Source organism: Bombyx mandarina, chromosome 08 (assembly GCF_030267445.1).
Source record: "Bombyx mandarina strain Sakado chromosome 08, ASM3026744v2".
Lineage (NCBI taxonomy): Eukaryota > Metazoa > Arthropoda > Insecta > Lepidoptera > Bombycidae > Bombyx > Bombyx mandarina.
In genome coordinates this window covers 6,876,165-6,892,116 of record NC_143215.1, presented here as the reverse complement: position 1 = coordinate 6,892,116, position 15,952 = coordinate 6,876,165, and the positions used below count along the sequence as shown (strand labels likewise).

Genomic DNA, 15,952 nt, shown 5'->3' with positions numbered 1-15,952 from the left:
GCTTTTATTATTCGTAAGCGCATTAAAGTACTTTACTGTGAAAAATAAACTACGCTATATGTTTTAGACTTAAAATAAGTGTTGTGAGTAAATCGATGCATTTGTAGATATTTCTTGATGATTATTTATAGTGTCGTATTTACTTGTGATGGTATTGTTCTTTCTTTGGTCTATTTTCATCAGAATGTTATTCGCAAAACGAACACTAAAATAAAAAATAAGTTCCACGAAACTGAGTATACTTGCACCCAAGAATAGACCTGTAGTCCCACCGATAGAAACTGAAAACAGATATCAAGGCTTAGTTAAATAAAAATGAACAGCAATTGTATATTAACAGATATTTGTTGACTTACCAACTAAATCTAGACGGCTCCGAACAACATTTCGTTTGAAACGTTCCGTTGGTAAATATGCTAGTACTAATTCGACGAAAGCCCTCTTTCTATTCGCCTTACCTTTATTGCTAAAAGAAGAAATGTGTAAACTTGTTACTTCATTATTGTGATGTCATACCGTGGACTTGACCAATCGATATTTATGTTTTCAAATAATGGTAGTTAGGTGACAACAAAAAAGTGTGTGTGTGTGTGTGTGTGTGTGTGTGTGTGTGTGTGTGTGTGTGTGTGTGTGTGTGTGTGTGTGCAAGTCACACACGGTAGAAGTGAAACTTATAAATAAGATATAAATATAGATATACTGACTATCCCACTACACAGGAGCATACATATGGACAATGTTTAGTAGACGATAGTGGAGAAGCTACGAAGTGTCGCACAAAGAGGAGACCGAGAACGTCTAATGTATTCTATCTCATTCTCTCGCCGGCTGAATCCAATACATCTCTATGGACTTATTTTTTCGTTTCATCTAGTTTGAAATCACAACGATTCTAAAGAAGTTTCACTTCAACAACCACTAAATATTTCAATTGATTGGTTTAATTCGATTAACTGTGACGAAGCGGTTTGACTTACGAAACAACGACATCCTTAATAACAGTAATTTCTGTCTCGTCACATGAAGCTACGCAGCTGCACGCGAGTCCTGGTCGATTCGCCCAGTGCGGCTTCAGGGTCGTTAACTGACTTGCGAACGAGTGGAGACACGCGATGCCTGACAAATTGCAACGTTCTGACTCTTCTGTAATAAAAGAATACAAGGTGACTTAAAAATAGATGTAACATAAAAACAGGCCATATAGTAACCGCCTATGAAAACGAAACTTTAGAAATAGTTAAAAGTTTAACCAAAACGAATATAAATGTGACTTTTTGCGCCAGAAACAATTATTATTGTGTGTAACTTTAAAATAACAAAAGTTACAGGTGTAACGAAATCATACTCGATGCCGTTAGGAAATAAAGTAGTTACTCCACTAACATTAATTGAAATTAATTAATGTTAGTTAACGAGGTCCATGTCAATATCGGCGGCTGCCTTAATCAAGGATGTCTTGAGTGACTCCAAATTGGGATGAGGCTTTGAGCACGCCTTTTCCTCCAAGTGTTGCCATATCTTGTAATCTAACGGATTCAAATCTGGACTGGAGGAGGGCCAGTCTTCGTGCCGGATGAAGTCGATTTCACGCGCCGCCAGCCAGTCTTGTGTGCTCTTCGCTCTATGAGCTGGCGCCGAATCTTGTTGGAATACCCAGTGCCTGTTATTGAACATGGTATGAGAAACAGGTTCCACAAGGTTCGTCAGGACTGTATTTTGATACCCAACTGCATTCGTTTTTACACCTTTCTCACAAAAATGTACCTCTGTTAAGCCCCAATAAGAAACTCCCAACCATACCATGAGCGAGGATGGAAAATGACCTCTTTGGACACGCGGAATAGGGTTGCTCGCTTCTTCACTACTGTGTGCGTACACCTTATTATTTTGTTTGTTGTAGCTCTCTTCTACGGTATAAATTTTTTCATCCGAAAAAAGAATTTCCAGATATTTTTTTCCCGCATACCGCTTCAACAAAGCGCGGCATCTCTTCAGTCTCAGGTCCATTAGACGAGCATTCAAACGATGTCCTGTTTTTCTTCGATATGCCCGAAGCCCTAAGTCTTCATTTAACACCCTTTTCACCGTGGTTCTGCTTAACCCCATCTGAAGGGCCAACAGTTTCTGCTTACGTTTGGGATTTCTTTGAATTCGCACCTTCACAGCTTTTATCACTGCTGGAGTCCTAACAGACCGAGGGCGACCACTTCTTGACCTGTCATCTACACTAGAGTCTTCATTGTATCGTTTGATGGTACGATAAACGAATCTTTTGGTTATATTCAAAATTTTCAGTAAGTTAAAAATTTGAATTGGCGCGTAACCGCAACGATGCAACGCAATAACTGCAACACGGTCTTCTTTAAGCGTCCACTCCATATTTAAAAATGAGTGAAATATCTAAAAGTATACATTTTTATTTTCATGAACAATACGAAATTCGAATTCAATAAACTTTTTTGTGGCCAGCATTCTAAAAGAAAAGTTTTTACTGTGTGACAATACTTATGACCTGACTAGTTATAATGAACTAGTACAATGCACAATAACTATACAACATACACAGTACAGTACAATTCGACAAATTTCCATGCAGGTTTTAAAACTCGGCGGAAGTCCGGCGATTTCCTCCTGACCAAAAAAAAAGGTCTTAAAACTTTTAAAAAATATAGTTTTTGCTCGCCCACATGTCCTGGTGAAACCGGAAAGACCTCCGGGCCACCTGTAATCCCTCAAACAAAAAAAATCTTCTCGTATTTGCTTTCATTTAATACTTACTAGTGCCCAACATAAAATGGTCGTTGCATCCACATGTATCTAGCTGGCCCTTCTTACGGCACAAAACTGTGCAGGCGCTATAAGAATATTTAGGGTACAATCCGTCCTTGTTTTCGTGGTGGAAGCGACAGGCTCTCTGTTCCGGTGTTGTGTCCACAATCAGAGGATCGTTTTCAATGTTTCGTATTGTTAATTGTCGGCTAATAAAAAAGAATGTTTGAAGATTGGCTGATTTATTTGCATAATGATTTATCTTTAAAATATAAGGTTGTTTTTCTATTGACTGTCTCGATCGCACATCAGTTAACACCCCCGACTGCTGAACCAAGAATTCTGGGTTTGATTCTGACATCAGGCAAACATTAATGCTATGAACATGTTTGTTTCTTAGGCGGGGTGCATAATATCTATGTATGTATTTATTTAAACGTTCATAACTATGTACAATATTCTCCGCCACAGTTTTCATGGTGCAGGGAAATCTAATTTCGGTCCAGATGATCCTATCTGATTGATCTTTGAATATTTATTTAAAATGTGGTTACGTCAAATTTTATACCTATTATTTTTATAAATTATATTTATACCTATGTAAACTTTAAATGTTAAAAGTTACAATACATAATTCCACAGTAAGGTTAGTGTCATTGTAATTCCTATAGTTAACATACAATATGTATGCGTATGAGAATAACTTACTCTTACGATATGGCGTCTTATTTTACCACCATTCTTCAATTCATATCTGATGTGCATGGATTTGTTGGTATCTTTAGTAAGACCATTCCTATTAACATATCTAAAATGACGTAGTTGATATTACCTATAGTTAGCTCCGAGTTGAATCTTCAAAGTAGACGACTGCAAAGTGGTCACAGTCGGAACTTCATCTTCGCCTAAAGTATACATCTACAACATAGGCGAATAGGATATTTTTATATATAACAATATATTTTTAAATATAATAGCTGTACATTTTTTTCACCTATTACCATAGAGGGTATCGTTATCACGAAGCTGAGTTTTCCATGTTTTTCTTGCATATTACTGACCATAGGATATGGTTTTGGTTTCCTGTTAATTTTATATAAGAGTACTGTTATTGTATTAAAGGCTTTTCGCAACGTTTACAAATAGTAGTTACAATAAAGGTACTTACTTTGTTTGAATAGAATTTATGATAAAACATGTTCCTATGTCAGTATCAATAGGTTGAAAGAAGTTGCAGCAATCAAAAGGCTTGCTATTATATGAACAATTTGTTATGATTTTCGGACAATCGCTTCGTACCAGCCTTGCGTAGTTGGTGTAATTAGATACGGGACAATTTGGATCGGGATTTTTAGTTAAATGACAGACTTCAACAAGACTGTAGCTCACTCCACGAAAATATGCAATTTCCTTCAGAGTATCTTCTAGGTCTAATAAATGGGATGGCGTCCATATGCTGTTAATAGATTTGATTAAATTAAAAAGCTTATGAACTATTTGAGAATTCACTCGATCAATTTCTGAGATCGTACTCGCCGATTGAGCATTATCAGACGATTTACCACGATGGTGCCACGGACCTTCAACTTAATGTGGTTCCTTTTATTATAATTTAAAATAATACTCAACATTTTATAAAACATCTCTTTCATTCTTACTTAAGTGCTACCTTCGAACGATTATGCTTGAGTGCCCTTTTATGAAAGGCAACGGAGATGGTCTGTACTTTCTCCATTCAGATTGCGTCCGTTCACATTGCGTTTCTTTCTAGATATAACCGCCAAGTGAGCTTAGACCTTTAAAAGGACCAATATCATAACCCAGTCCTGCAGCGGTGCGATTATGGAAAATTATGATAGCACTGCATCAAAATTTTCCATGTACAATTTTTATAATCGTGAAACACGCGCAATTTTTGAGTAGATCGAATTTTAGAAGAATACTCACGTGTCAGATACATTATATATTTTATCATCGTTGGCTGATTCACAAATAGCTACAGCTGGTAATTTTGTATCCCAATCAGTATATGTAGTTTCAACACCGAAACTTATAGGGCTCTGAACAAAGGACTCCCATGCTGATACTATCAATAGCGCAGAGCCGTACCACGACAGAGCCACAAAGACGAACCACAAGATTCTGTCGAAATCCACACATGTCTGTGACCTTATTGTATAAAGCATAAAGACAAGAAAAATCACTGAGAAGATGGGTATCTCATTGTGTCAAGATTGTTAGTCGCGAGTATCTGAACTACTAAAAATTGCGCAATCTGTGACCAAATCGACAGAGTATTCAACAACGAATCTAATTGTTCTTAACAAAAGGATCATGTGTCAAATAATCATAGTTTACGTTCTAGTACCTATTCATTTATGGAAAGGCATATTTTAATTTAGAATACATTGCCTGCTTAATTTTTCTAGTTGTCTTAGCTGGCTCACGGCCCATCGCCCACTGAATTTCTCGCCGGATCTTCTCAGTGGGTCGCGTTTCCGATCCTGCTCTTGCTAGGGCTAGTGTTAGCAACATCCTCAGGTTAAAGCCCCATGAGCTTACCTACTCGTTCTGCGAATCTAGTATAACCCCTCGAGATTACTAGAGTAGGTAGGAAAAAAAAACGGCCCACTTAAGCATTATTGGAACCCATCCATCATGGCGCACACATCAAAACATTACGTTCAGGTTTCTTTTAAAATTGTTATGTTACGGTTTTCCCGAAACGCGTACACATACGTCCGGCAGTTACAGATAGGTACAGACTTGTAGCGGATCACTAAATAATTACAAAATACTTTGCAAAAATACTTTGAATATGATATATATAAAGCCAAAAACCAAGATTACATATCAACATTATAGATGAATTTATCAATTATCTATAAGTGGGATATGATCAAAACTTTGAATTGTACCCACACATCTAGTAGGTACACGAGTAGGTATATTTCTTACCTTTCTGTCCAGTGTTTCGTGTCATCTGCAATGAAATGTACACCAGCGAAAGTGCAATTTGCACAATAGTCCTTAACTAAGGCTTTGCATGTCGTTTTAGACATATTTTTTTTAAATTCCGTATATTACTTGTTATTCTGAAGCTAAAAAGTGCAGAAATGCGACATTCGTTTGTGAAATATAATCGTTTTGATATTGTGTAAACGTTTTGAATAATTAATGCAAAAATTGTAAGTTATTATGAAATCACGTGATTATGTGCAACAACGAATGCTGAATGTTCAAGGCTTTTGAGAACGTTTAGATTAATAACATGCTTCTGTGTTTATTCGTAAGTTTATTTAGCGTAATGGGTCAAAGTTTACAACATGCATAATAAGGGATTCGTTGAAATACGTAAATTGTATTTTATGTATTAAAGTAAATAGTACAGACAGAGTAATGCTTAAAATTTAACTAAAACAATTCGATTCTGAATGTGGTTTTCAGCGATTGATTCGTTTAAGGGCTTTAAAAAAAATGTTTTTATTTACATATTCAGCAAATTAATGACATCGTTTTTCACCAACTACTAATCAGAGATCAACGATTATAACATTATTTACAAAAATACATACAAATATTACATTACGAAATTACATTATTTACAAAAATACACCACTACTCAGAAAAAAACAGCACAAGGCAATCACTCTACACATTACTACTAAAATTATGACCCTCCTTTGGATATGAATTATGCTTATTACTTTTTCAGCAATTTACCATCTGAAGATCGTAGGCTTCGTCTACTTTCGTTGGAATTTAAAAAATAGTTGAATAGATTGTATGTAGGTCAAAAATAAAAGTATGCATTGACTCTTACGAAACATATTTCGATAGGTTATGTACATTTTTAAAGTAAAAATTGAGATATGTATTTATATAATATTTTAATCCTATTTTGTACAAATTATTTTTTCACTTAAGACTTAATACTTAAAATACTATAAAATACATGGAAAACTTGTAAATGAGTATAATTGGACATTTAATTTTACTTTGGTTCTATATTAATTTTCATTTTATCACTCAAATCTTTCATAAATACTGCAGGTAATCTTGTATTGGAAATTCAGCCGATAAAGGTTCATCTATATTTTTATGGTTATTTCTCGCCGACCAGTATTGGTAAGGTTTTCTCTGTGACAAATGTGCATATTTTTGGCGCGAAATAAAACCAGCGTGAGTCAATATATTGTAAATCTCATTCCGTGATACTTTGTTCGCTTCTCGTTCATAAACCTGAAATAAAATATCAAAATTTGTAAGTAAGTAAATAATTTTAGGAGTTATCTATCAATAGAGTCGATCTAAATAGATATGGCAATTAATATGTCGCAATAGGTAAAATCGATATACATTAATTGCATAATTAGAACACACTGTCTCACACATCTATCGATTATGTGAGAATGTTTCAAAAAACATCAACATGAGGAAATTAAAACGGCGCTGAACTAGATTTCATTTATCTCATAAAATTCGGACAGACTTCAAGTGTCAAGGTAAAGTTTATGCAAACAAATTTAGTTGGGAAATTCTCTATGTACTTAGTCTGTTACTTCGTGTCGCTCGGATTCATCCAGGATATTTAATTATCTATACTGATATTATAAAGAGGAAAGATTTGTTTGTTTGTTTGTATTAAATAGGCTCCGAAACTACTGAACCGATTTGAAAAATTCTTTCACTGTTTGGAAGCTACACTATTGTGGAAGGCTATAATATTTTTTCGGGTTCTAGGATGTGTGATGCGTAATATATGGTTATATAACAAGAATAACTACTTAGCCTCTCCACTCCAATCTCCACTCCCACCTACTCGCGGTGAACCCTGTTACGTCGAGTAACCTATCGTTGAGATTGCGGTATCCAATCCCTTTGGAAACGTAGGTCGACAAGCAGACGGGAGGAAAGGGGGACTCCGGTCATTTATAGATACTTTACACCGGAGGTCAGTCGTTGGCAGCAGGGCGTACTGACTACCACAACCAACATCACTGCGGCGCAGAAGGCAAGGGGAAACCACTGCGCTAGTTTTCCCAAGTAATCCTATGAAAGTGGACCAAGTACAGAATGAGATTGTATGCGATCCGGCTACCACCCGGCGCCGTGTCGAGTCCAGGTCACACGGTGTGAAATATGCTACTGGCCACCCTGCTGCGGCTCACCAGGCACAGTGCGGACAGAATGTTACTGGTGACAGAACAGCGGATCATCGAGCACAACTTCGCAAGAAGATGAAAATTGGAACCTGGAATGTCCGAGGCATGCTCCAACCCGGAAAACGAGAGATCTTAGACAAAGAGCAAGCACACTACAACTTGAAAATATTGGGAATTACGGAAACACATATGAGAGGATCGGGCTTTTACACTACCCCAAAAGGCCATACTGTGTACTTCTCAGGCCCAGAAAATGAAAGTAAGCATGGTGTAGCGTTGTCTGTAGTGGCCGATATCAACAAATCGGTGCTAGGATATAACCCAGTAAGTGATCGCATACTGACAGTGAGGATCAACACAAAACCGTGTCGTCTTAATGTGGTTGTAGTGTATACGCCCACCTCAACGTCATCCGATGCCGACATTGATGAGTTCTATAACCAACTGGACGACACTTTAAGAAATCTGGCTAGAAGAGACATCACTTTGGTAATGGGTGATCTTAATGCTAAGGTTGGTGATACGTCCAGAGAACATCACCTTAAAGATATAGTCGGCACATACGGGCTTGGCATCAGGAACAACAGAGGTGAAAGATGGCTGCATTTCTGTGCTGAAAACTCCCTAACAATAATGAACACATGTTTCAAAAACCACCCGAGGCGACTTTATACGTGGATAATGCCAGGCGATCGAGCGCGCAATCAAATCGATTATATTGCTATCGATAAGAGATGGAGATCGTGCATTAGCAGTGCCAAGACCTATCCTGGCGCTGACTGTGGAAGTGACCACAAACTCCTGGTAGCAGACATTAGTCTCAAACTAAAGAGGTGTAAACGAACATCTCTTTCAACGCAGAGGAGGCTCGACCGCGGTGAACTGGCAATTTTCAGGGAACGTTTCGACATCAAATCGGCCAACACTATTATGGACCATAATGACATTGACGAAAACTGGAACAGATTAAAGGCCCTAATCCTATCGTCGCGTAATGACTCCCAGAAGAAATCGGCAGATGCTCCGAGGAAAGAGTGGATAACAGAGGAGACGTGGAAGGCTATCAGAGAGCGAAAGGAACTACTCATAGGCAATGTCGAATCTACTATTACAGATTACCGCGAAGCCTCGGCAAGAGTTCAACTGCTCTGCCGTAGGGACTATAATGATTACCTTAACTCAATCTGTCAGGATATTGAAGATCATGCGCAGAAGTTTCAAACCCGAGACATATTTTTGAAAATCAAAAATATCACGAGAGAGTTTAAGGCAAAAACATGGGCTATAGAGACTGAGGAGGGCAAGCTATTGAGTGAGATAGATGAGGTAACGGAGAGGTGGCGATCGTATTGCGAAAAATTGTATGCCGTTCCTGCAGGACAGGATGGAGAATCCCGAATGCTAGAAATAAACTACCGGGAACCGGAGATTATAGAATCCGAAATCAGAGGTGCCCTGCATAAACTTAAAACGAATAAGGCAGCTGGTAGAGACGATATTTTCGCTGAGGAATTAAAACATTTAGGAGATCGAGGAATTAAGCTGCTGCTTGATCTGTGTAACCAGGTATGGAGGACAGGCAAATGGGTCAAAGACTGGAAAGAATCTCTGCTTATTCCACTACACAAGAAAGGATCAACGCGAACATGTAGTAATTACCGAACAGTAGCATTAATATCGCACGCTAGTAAAGTAATGCTTTATGTAATTAACGGAAGACTACAGTCCTATATTCAGTGGCAGATCCCTAGTGAACAGGCGGGTTTTGTGAAGGGTCGAGGAACACGAGAACAAATTGTAAATGTAAGGCAAATAATTGAGAAAAGTCGGGAGTTTAACAAGCCAATACTCTTGTGTTTCATAGATTACACAAAAGCTTTTGATTGTGTTCGGTGGGACTGTTTGTGGAGAATTCTGCGGGAAATGGGCGTACCTCAACATCTAGTATCATTGATCGCTAGCCTTTACCGGGATGGTGTGTCTATGGTTAGAGTGAATGACGTCATCTCGGGACCTTTTAAGCCGGAAAAAGGTGTGCGACAGGGGTGCATACTTTCTCCTATTCTTTTCAATGTGTATGGAGAATATGTAATGAGAAAAGCCTTAGAGGAGTGGGAGGGGGGCATCTCAGTCGGTGGCATAAAAATTAGCAATCTGAGATATGCGGACGATACCACGCTTTTCGCGTCATCTGAGAAGGAGCTTGCTGACCTATTCCGTAGAGTGGAGTATGAGAGTAGTTTGGTGGGGCTCTCCGTTAATAAGTCCAAAACAAAGGTCATGATAGTGGACAGAACCAGTCAACTCTCAAGAACTGGAGAGCTATCAGATCTAGAATTCGTCAGCGAGTTCATATACCTCGGGTCCTTACTGACCGACCGCGGAGGCAGTGAGGGAGAGATAAGGAGGAGGACGCAGATGGCCAAAACAGCGATGACCAAGCTCAAACGAATATGGCAAAATCGCAAAGTCTCTAACGTCACGAAAATGAGACTCGTCCGAACCTTAGTTTTCTCAATCTTTCTCTACGGGGCAGAGTCCTGGACAATTAAGGCATCCGAGCGCAAGAAAATAAATGCATTTGAAATGTGGTGCTGGAGACGAATGCTCCGAATTCCGTGGACGGCCAAGAGGACAAATAAATCTATCCTGGATCAGCTTCGCATCCGAGTCAGGCTCTCAACAATCTGTTACCAGAGGATCCTCAGCTACTTCGGTCATATTGCCCGCCGACAGTCAGATAACTTGGACAAAGTGATTGTGACGGGCAAAGTAGAAGGAAAGAGACCCCGCGGCCGATTACCTAGCCGTTGGTGTGATCAAGTAACCGCTCTAACTGGGTTGCCAGTCGCAACCGCCATTCGAGCAGCTGAGGACCGGACGAGATGGAAACAGCTCACGAGACAGGCAACGGTCAAGTTTCAGGGACACGACCTTCAGCAATGAAGAAAGCGACGAAGAAGAATAATATTTTTAAAAAAAATTAGGCATCCTTACTAAACTTCCAATAATGTAACCTGAGGTGTAAAAAAATTATCTAAAATATTCTTTATATCGCGTGCCCTGCGAAAACTATTGATGATAGAATAAAATAATAATACGACTGTGTAGAACACATTATTAATTGCAAAAAGTGTTGCGACAGTATATGTCTAACTATTATAAATTTTTGTTAAAGACCCGAGCGGAGCCGGAGCGGGCCATAAACCATGAAAATTAAACGGATAGGTAACTCACAAGTTTTTCGCCGTTATGCAGGAGACTGGTTAAAGGTAAAACTTCTTGAAGATTCGGGTTATGAAGAACTGGACTACGTAGATGTGGCGGTAAATGTTCCTCTTGCTGACGCACTGCTACAACATCGGGATGAGGAGGCTGACAGTTCACCAGGAACGCACACGAGAGTATTATTAGAACGTACTTCATTTTATCTGTAAATATGTATAAATGCGTCAACATTATTTCATAATTCATTTAAATAACGCTGCATTACAAAAATAACTTCCTCAAAAACAAAGCTGATTTTTCCAAATGTATGGAGCAAAAGATTGCCTTTCATTAAATATTACTTATTACTGGTGCTAAGGCCTCTTGTGAGTCCGCGCGGGTAGGTACCAACCACCACCTTGCATATTTCTGCCGTGAAGCAGTAATGCGTTTCGGTTTGAATGGTGGGGCAGCCGTTGTAACTATACTTGAGACCTTAGAACGTATATCTCAAGGTGGGTGGCACATTTACGTTGTAGATTTCTATGGGCTCCAGTAACCACTTAACACCAGGTGGGCTGTGAGCTCGTCCAACCAACTAAGGAATAAAAAAAATTGGAAAAATAAGGAGTAAAACAACATTCGGACCGTCGGTCTACCGAGCGATGTTACCCGCTCCGTCCAAATGATGTTGTTCGGAACTGGTATATATGCGCTTTATCTTGAAAATGTCGTAAGCGAGATTCAGGCATCTGTCAATTATCTTGCGTTGTATGATGGCTACCCACCACAAAATTAAAAAAAATATGAAACCTTTATTATGAAACCTTTGAAGAATGTGGAGAGCATTTTGTTAGCGTCTCACTGTTATTGACCGAAGGGGTCTTCAGCTAAAATATAGCACAAAAAAGTAATGACATACGGAATTGAAACTTCTTTTACGGTTGATTCTCGCGTTAATTTTTATTATTATTTTGTGTTGTCGAAGATTTTTAAATTTTTGTGTTACATAGATAAAAGAATGATCTCGACGTATTAGTAACCCATTTTTAAATATAATGTTTTCACTTCAATTTTCTGTGCATAAGAAATAATGCTGCAGCCCATATTTAGAATCTATATCAGTTCATAATCGCATTTTTTCAACATTATGGCTATCTTGCCTATCGTTCCTATTATACGTATAGGTATGATACGTTCGCGGTAGTCTATTCTGTTCTCTTACTATTAAAAGGATAGTAAAAACCTATTTGGACTGACGCATAAATACGTTATCTCTAATACTTATGTATGTGCTCCTGTCATATAAATTATATTTAAAAATTAATTCTCTTAAACGACATGATTATCAATTTTTTTAGCTTTACAATTCCATTCTTGAAAAAATCATTTAAAAAAAGTATTTAGTATTTTTTTGCTTAGACGACTGAATGAGTTTAGGGACTGACCGCTATCAGAGCCCATAGACATCAAAATGTGAATGCCGCCAACCATATAATGTCTATTAACTTCTATATTTTAGTTTCAGGTATTCTATTTTCGGCTAATTAGAGAATAACATCGTGTATGTTTCAAGACAGAGTACAGTGCTGTTTTCTTAATAATAACCTTCATATATCCGAGAAACTAAAATAGCTTTTGCTTGAGATATTTTAATAGCAAACAATTATCTTTCACATGATAGCTGTTGCTCAATATTGTCAAATTAAAGTCAATTTCTACATTGATTTCAGTATCTTTTTTGTCTATAATTATGATTGTGTTGTTATTTTAATTAGGAAAATAAGTCAATTCAGTAAAGCATATATAATATAGAACCCATATGAATAACGTCGTAACATTACTGTCAAGGTCGAGATGTAACAAATTACATACTTTCAAGCTTAGAATTTTTTATCGCGATATTACCTTTCAACGTTCACGTTTATTCAGGGTTGTCAGATATACGTTTTAATGAAAATCTCTCCCAGGATTTTAGTAATTCAAAGTAAAAAAATAAATAAACATTGTATCGCTGAATGAAACTATAATAAGCAAAAGCAAATAATAATAAAAAACATATGGATGGATTCTCAAAACAAATTGTTGTTGACAGTTGAAAATTTATCTAAATTTTTATATTTCAAATAAATGTAGATTGATCATATAATACGCGTAATATATCTATAAAACACGAACTTCATCCATCAAGTGTCATGTTGTTAAGTTTTATTTGTAACTTATTCGTAACAGGCTCTAGTTTTTTTTCTCGAACAGTCTGATGGAATAAGCTACTGGTATAAATAACAAAAATAACTTGGATGCCTTTTTTTTGACATCCCTAATCCAAGAACTAATAAATCTCTTAGTCGACTGTGCTTCGTCGTTTGTTTTAGATATGTATGGTCTCGATCATAATAATATTAATGTTATATAAAAATTGAGATTGTTTGTCCATTCGGAATGGAAAAAAGAGGCAGATAACAATCTGAAGCTTACTTTATATACTGCCAGTTATAACATTAACAGACATTCTATTGAGCAGACAGAATATTATGTTTTTCAAGCGATGAATAACATAGAAAAAAAACGCTATTCTATTTGAATTCCGATCGTAATAATTCATATATTTTTTTAAATATATTTTTATTTTTAAATATATTTTTATTATTAAAAAAAATATTTACAAAACATTTACTTATTTTCCAATAAGAAGTGTATGTATGTAAATAAAAATGGTTTAAATGTATGTTTGCCGTCTGCTAGGTAATACATAATCTAATACATCTATATAATACATCCGATTGTGGTTAAACCTCGCACTGTTGTTATTAGCAATCCAGAAAATGTTTATGTCATAGTACCATTAACGTAGGATAGGTGGCGCGTGAGTAGTTTCAAGAAATCGATATATTTATACATTTAGCGATGGTCACAGCGGAACGTGTCCGGGCTTATAAAATGTATAAGAAAAGGTATCATATATATATATATGGATTATTATTAAAGGATGATAAGTATAAATCCAAATAAAAAAGTATATATTTGAGTATAAATTTAACAACGAATACAAACCTCAAATGGCTACAACACTAACAATAATAGATTTGACACGAGCACTCACTTGATATAGCACGAAACTTTAGAAAAACCTAAAGTTGTTAGTAAACAAGGAGACTGTTACATCGAGTATGTCTGATCACAAATAGCTGCATGTCGGTGAAGAGAGTGGCGGACCAACCACCTCCACAACACAATCTGGTATTGCAGTAATCATATAAGGTTATAATCTTACCTTTTCTTTCTATATTTTTATTACGATAAATATTCTATTATAAATAAAAATATGATAATAGTTTACTACTAGCCCTTTTATTGTTATAATTTAGAAAAAAAATATTGGCGCAATTCTCCGTTAAAGAAAACGTATAAATTATCGAGAACCTTCATTGGTAATTAATCCTAATTCACTACCACATAAACTTTCAACCCTTGAGGAGAGGATCTTGCCATATAATCTAATAATAGAGTCGCAACGGAAAAAAGAGACTCGATAATTACTATACAAAATGTCTAATATAATTTTAAGTAACGTTAAACCATAACTTATGCAATTCAGATTGAATTGCACTTCTATATTTATAATTTTATACAAATTCAATAAGTAAATTTATCATTTAAAACTTCGGTAAAAAACCTGATCCCCAGTAGGTAAAACTACTGTAAGAATAGACAAATAGGCACGTAATTTGCATTGTGATTAGCAAGGTAAGTAGCCTAATGTTTTAAAGCCGTTTTGCCGTTTCAATGCTTTATCAGCGTTCGTCGATTTCGGAGAAAAATAAATTTTTATCCGTAATTTTAAGGGTTCCGTGCAACTCTTTACAACTGTTGAGTCACGTTGTGATGTCTATGCACTCCGGTTATCACTACGAGGTGGGTCATGAGCTGGTCAGCATATTAAATAAAATAAAATAAAACTCTGGTATGTCACAGTCGTTTAATACTAAGAATATTGGTATTATAGAGATAAAGAAAGTTGCTATCTATCGTGAACCGGTGTTCAGTGGTGCGGTGAAATTACGTGTGTGCTTTTTTGGTACACATAATTGGGATAATAGAACAATTGTAGTGAACATAAGTAAATAATAGTGACATAAGTGGACATTTTAAATAGATCTGACTTGAATTGGTGCTTGTAAAGTCATCAACTTTTCAATAGTACAGGAAAAATCTGAAAATACAATAATAAAATGGGTTTTAAGTAAATGTTAAAGGTAAAATAATGTTAAATGTGAAGTTTTGACATCTCACGAAGCACGAGTTGTTGAAGTTGAAGGAATAACGTCGTGTAGTATAAATCAAACCCGCCAAAAACATAAATTTGCGTAATTACTGATAGTAGGTATGTATTGTGATTGTAAGCGCCCCATGTCTATTTCTACCGCGAAGCAGCCATACGTTTCGGTACAAAGGATGGGGCAGCAGTTATACAATATTAAAGTTTGATCACACGTCCCAAGGTGAGTGGCGGTACTTGCATTGTCATGACTACGAGTTCCAGCAACCACTTAACCCGAGATGAGCCGCGAGTTAACTCACCCACCTATACAGAAAAAAGTGTATTATTGTTTATTTGTAACAATCTTTGGAAATATTCCAAATCATAACAATATCAAAATTTATACGACATTAACACGTACACTACTCCCATTAGTTCGCACCGGTTTCCTAACTAGGTATAACCCACTCAAACTGTGACGATCGTTACAAATCGAGTCGGAAACAAGTTTGTGTCAGATGTAAAATTTTATTGTCTTTAGATGCAGATT

The 15,952-nt window shown here is 36.7% G+C and overlaps 2 protein-coding genes across 3 annotated transcripts; both read right to left on the bottom strand.

The window, feature by feature from the left end:
* Nucleotides 1-57: 57 nt before the first annotated feature.
* Nucleotides 58-5,852, bottom strand: LOC114252660 (sodium channel protein Nach). The gene is made up of 9 exons (XM_028187232.2): nt 5,728-5,852; nt 4,717-4,911; nt 3,938-4,225; nt 3,771-3,852; nt 3,602-3,687; nt 2,779-2,978; nt 978-1,143; nt 357-466; nt 58-281 (listed from the first exon to the last, which is right to left on the bottom strand). Exons 1-9 carry the CDS (start codon nt 5,829-5,831, stop codon nt 70-72), a joined length of 1,443 nt encoding a protein of 480 aa, XP_028043033.2. The 5' UTR covers nt 5,832-5,852; the 3' UTR covers nt 58-69.
* A 627-nt stretch (nt 5,853-6,479) lies between these two features.
* On the bottom strand, nt 6,480-14,326 carry LOC114252695 (uncharacterized). Of its 2 annotated transcripts, XM_089728945.1 has the most exons (3): nt 14,196-14,326; nt 11,172-11,365; nt 6,480-7,011 (listed from the first exon to the last, which is right to left on the bottom strand). In XM_089728945.1, the coding sequence occupies exons 2-3, from the start codon at nt 11,358-11,360 to the stop codon at nt 6,808-6,810; spliced, it is 393 nt and encodes a 130-aa protein (XP_089585071.1). In that variant the 5' UTR covers nt 11,361-11,365; nt 14,196-14,326; the 3' UTR covers nt 6,480-6,807. The 2 variants fall into 2 exon arrangements, with proteins under 2 accessions (XP_089585071.1, XP_028043081.2); XM_028187280.2 differs by lacking the exon at nt 14,196-14,326 and having other exon boundaries at nt 11,172-11,593.
* Nucleotides 14,327-15,952: the final 1,626 nt, after the last annotated feature.

Excerpts from the sequence above, each read along its gene's own strand:
- LOC114252695 (XM_028187280.2), bottom strand. The coding sequence starts at position 11,408 with ATGAATTATGAAATAATGTTGACGCATTTATACATATTTACAGATAAA. Across the intron at positions 7,012-11,171 it reads TGCATAACGGCGAAAAACTT|GTTTATGAACGAGAAGCGAA; the intron begins GTGAGTTACCTA and ends ATTTTATTTCAG.
- LOC114252660 (XM_028187232.2), bottom strand. The coding sequence starts at position 5,831 with ATGTCTAAAACGACATGCAAAGCCTTAGTTAAGGACTATTGTGCAAAT. Across the intron at positions 1,144-2,778 it reads CCATTTTATGTTGGGCACTA|AAGAGTCAGAACGTTGCAAT; the intron begins GTAAGTATTAAA and ends CTTTTATTACAG. Across the intron at positions 282-356 it reads GAGCCGTCTAGATTTAGTTG|TTTCTATCGGTGGGACTACA; the intron begins GTAAGTCAACAA and ends ATCTGTTTTCAG.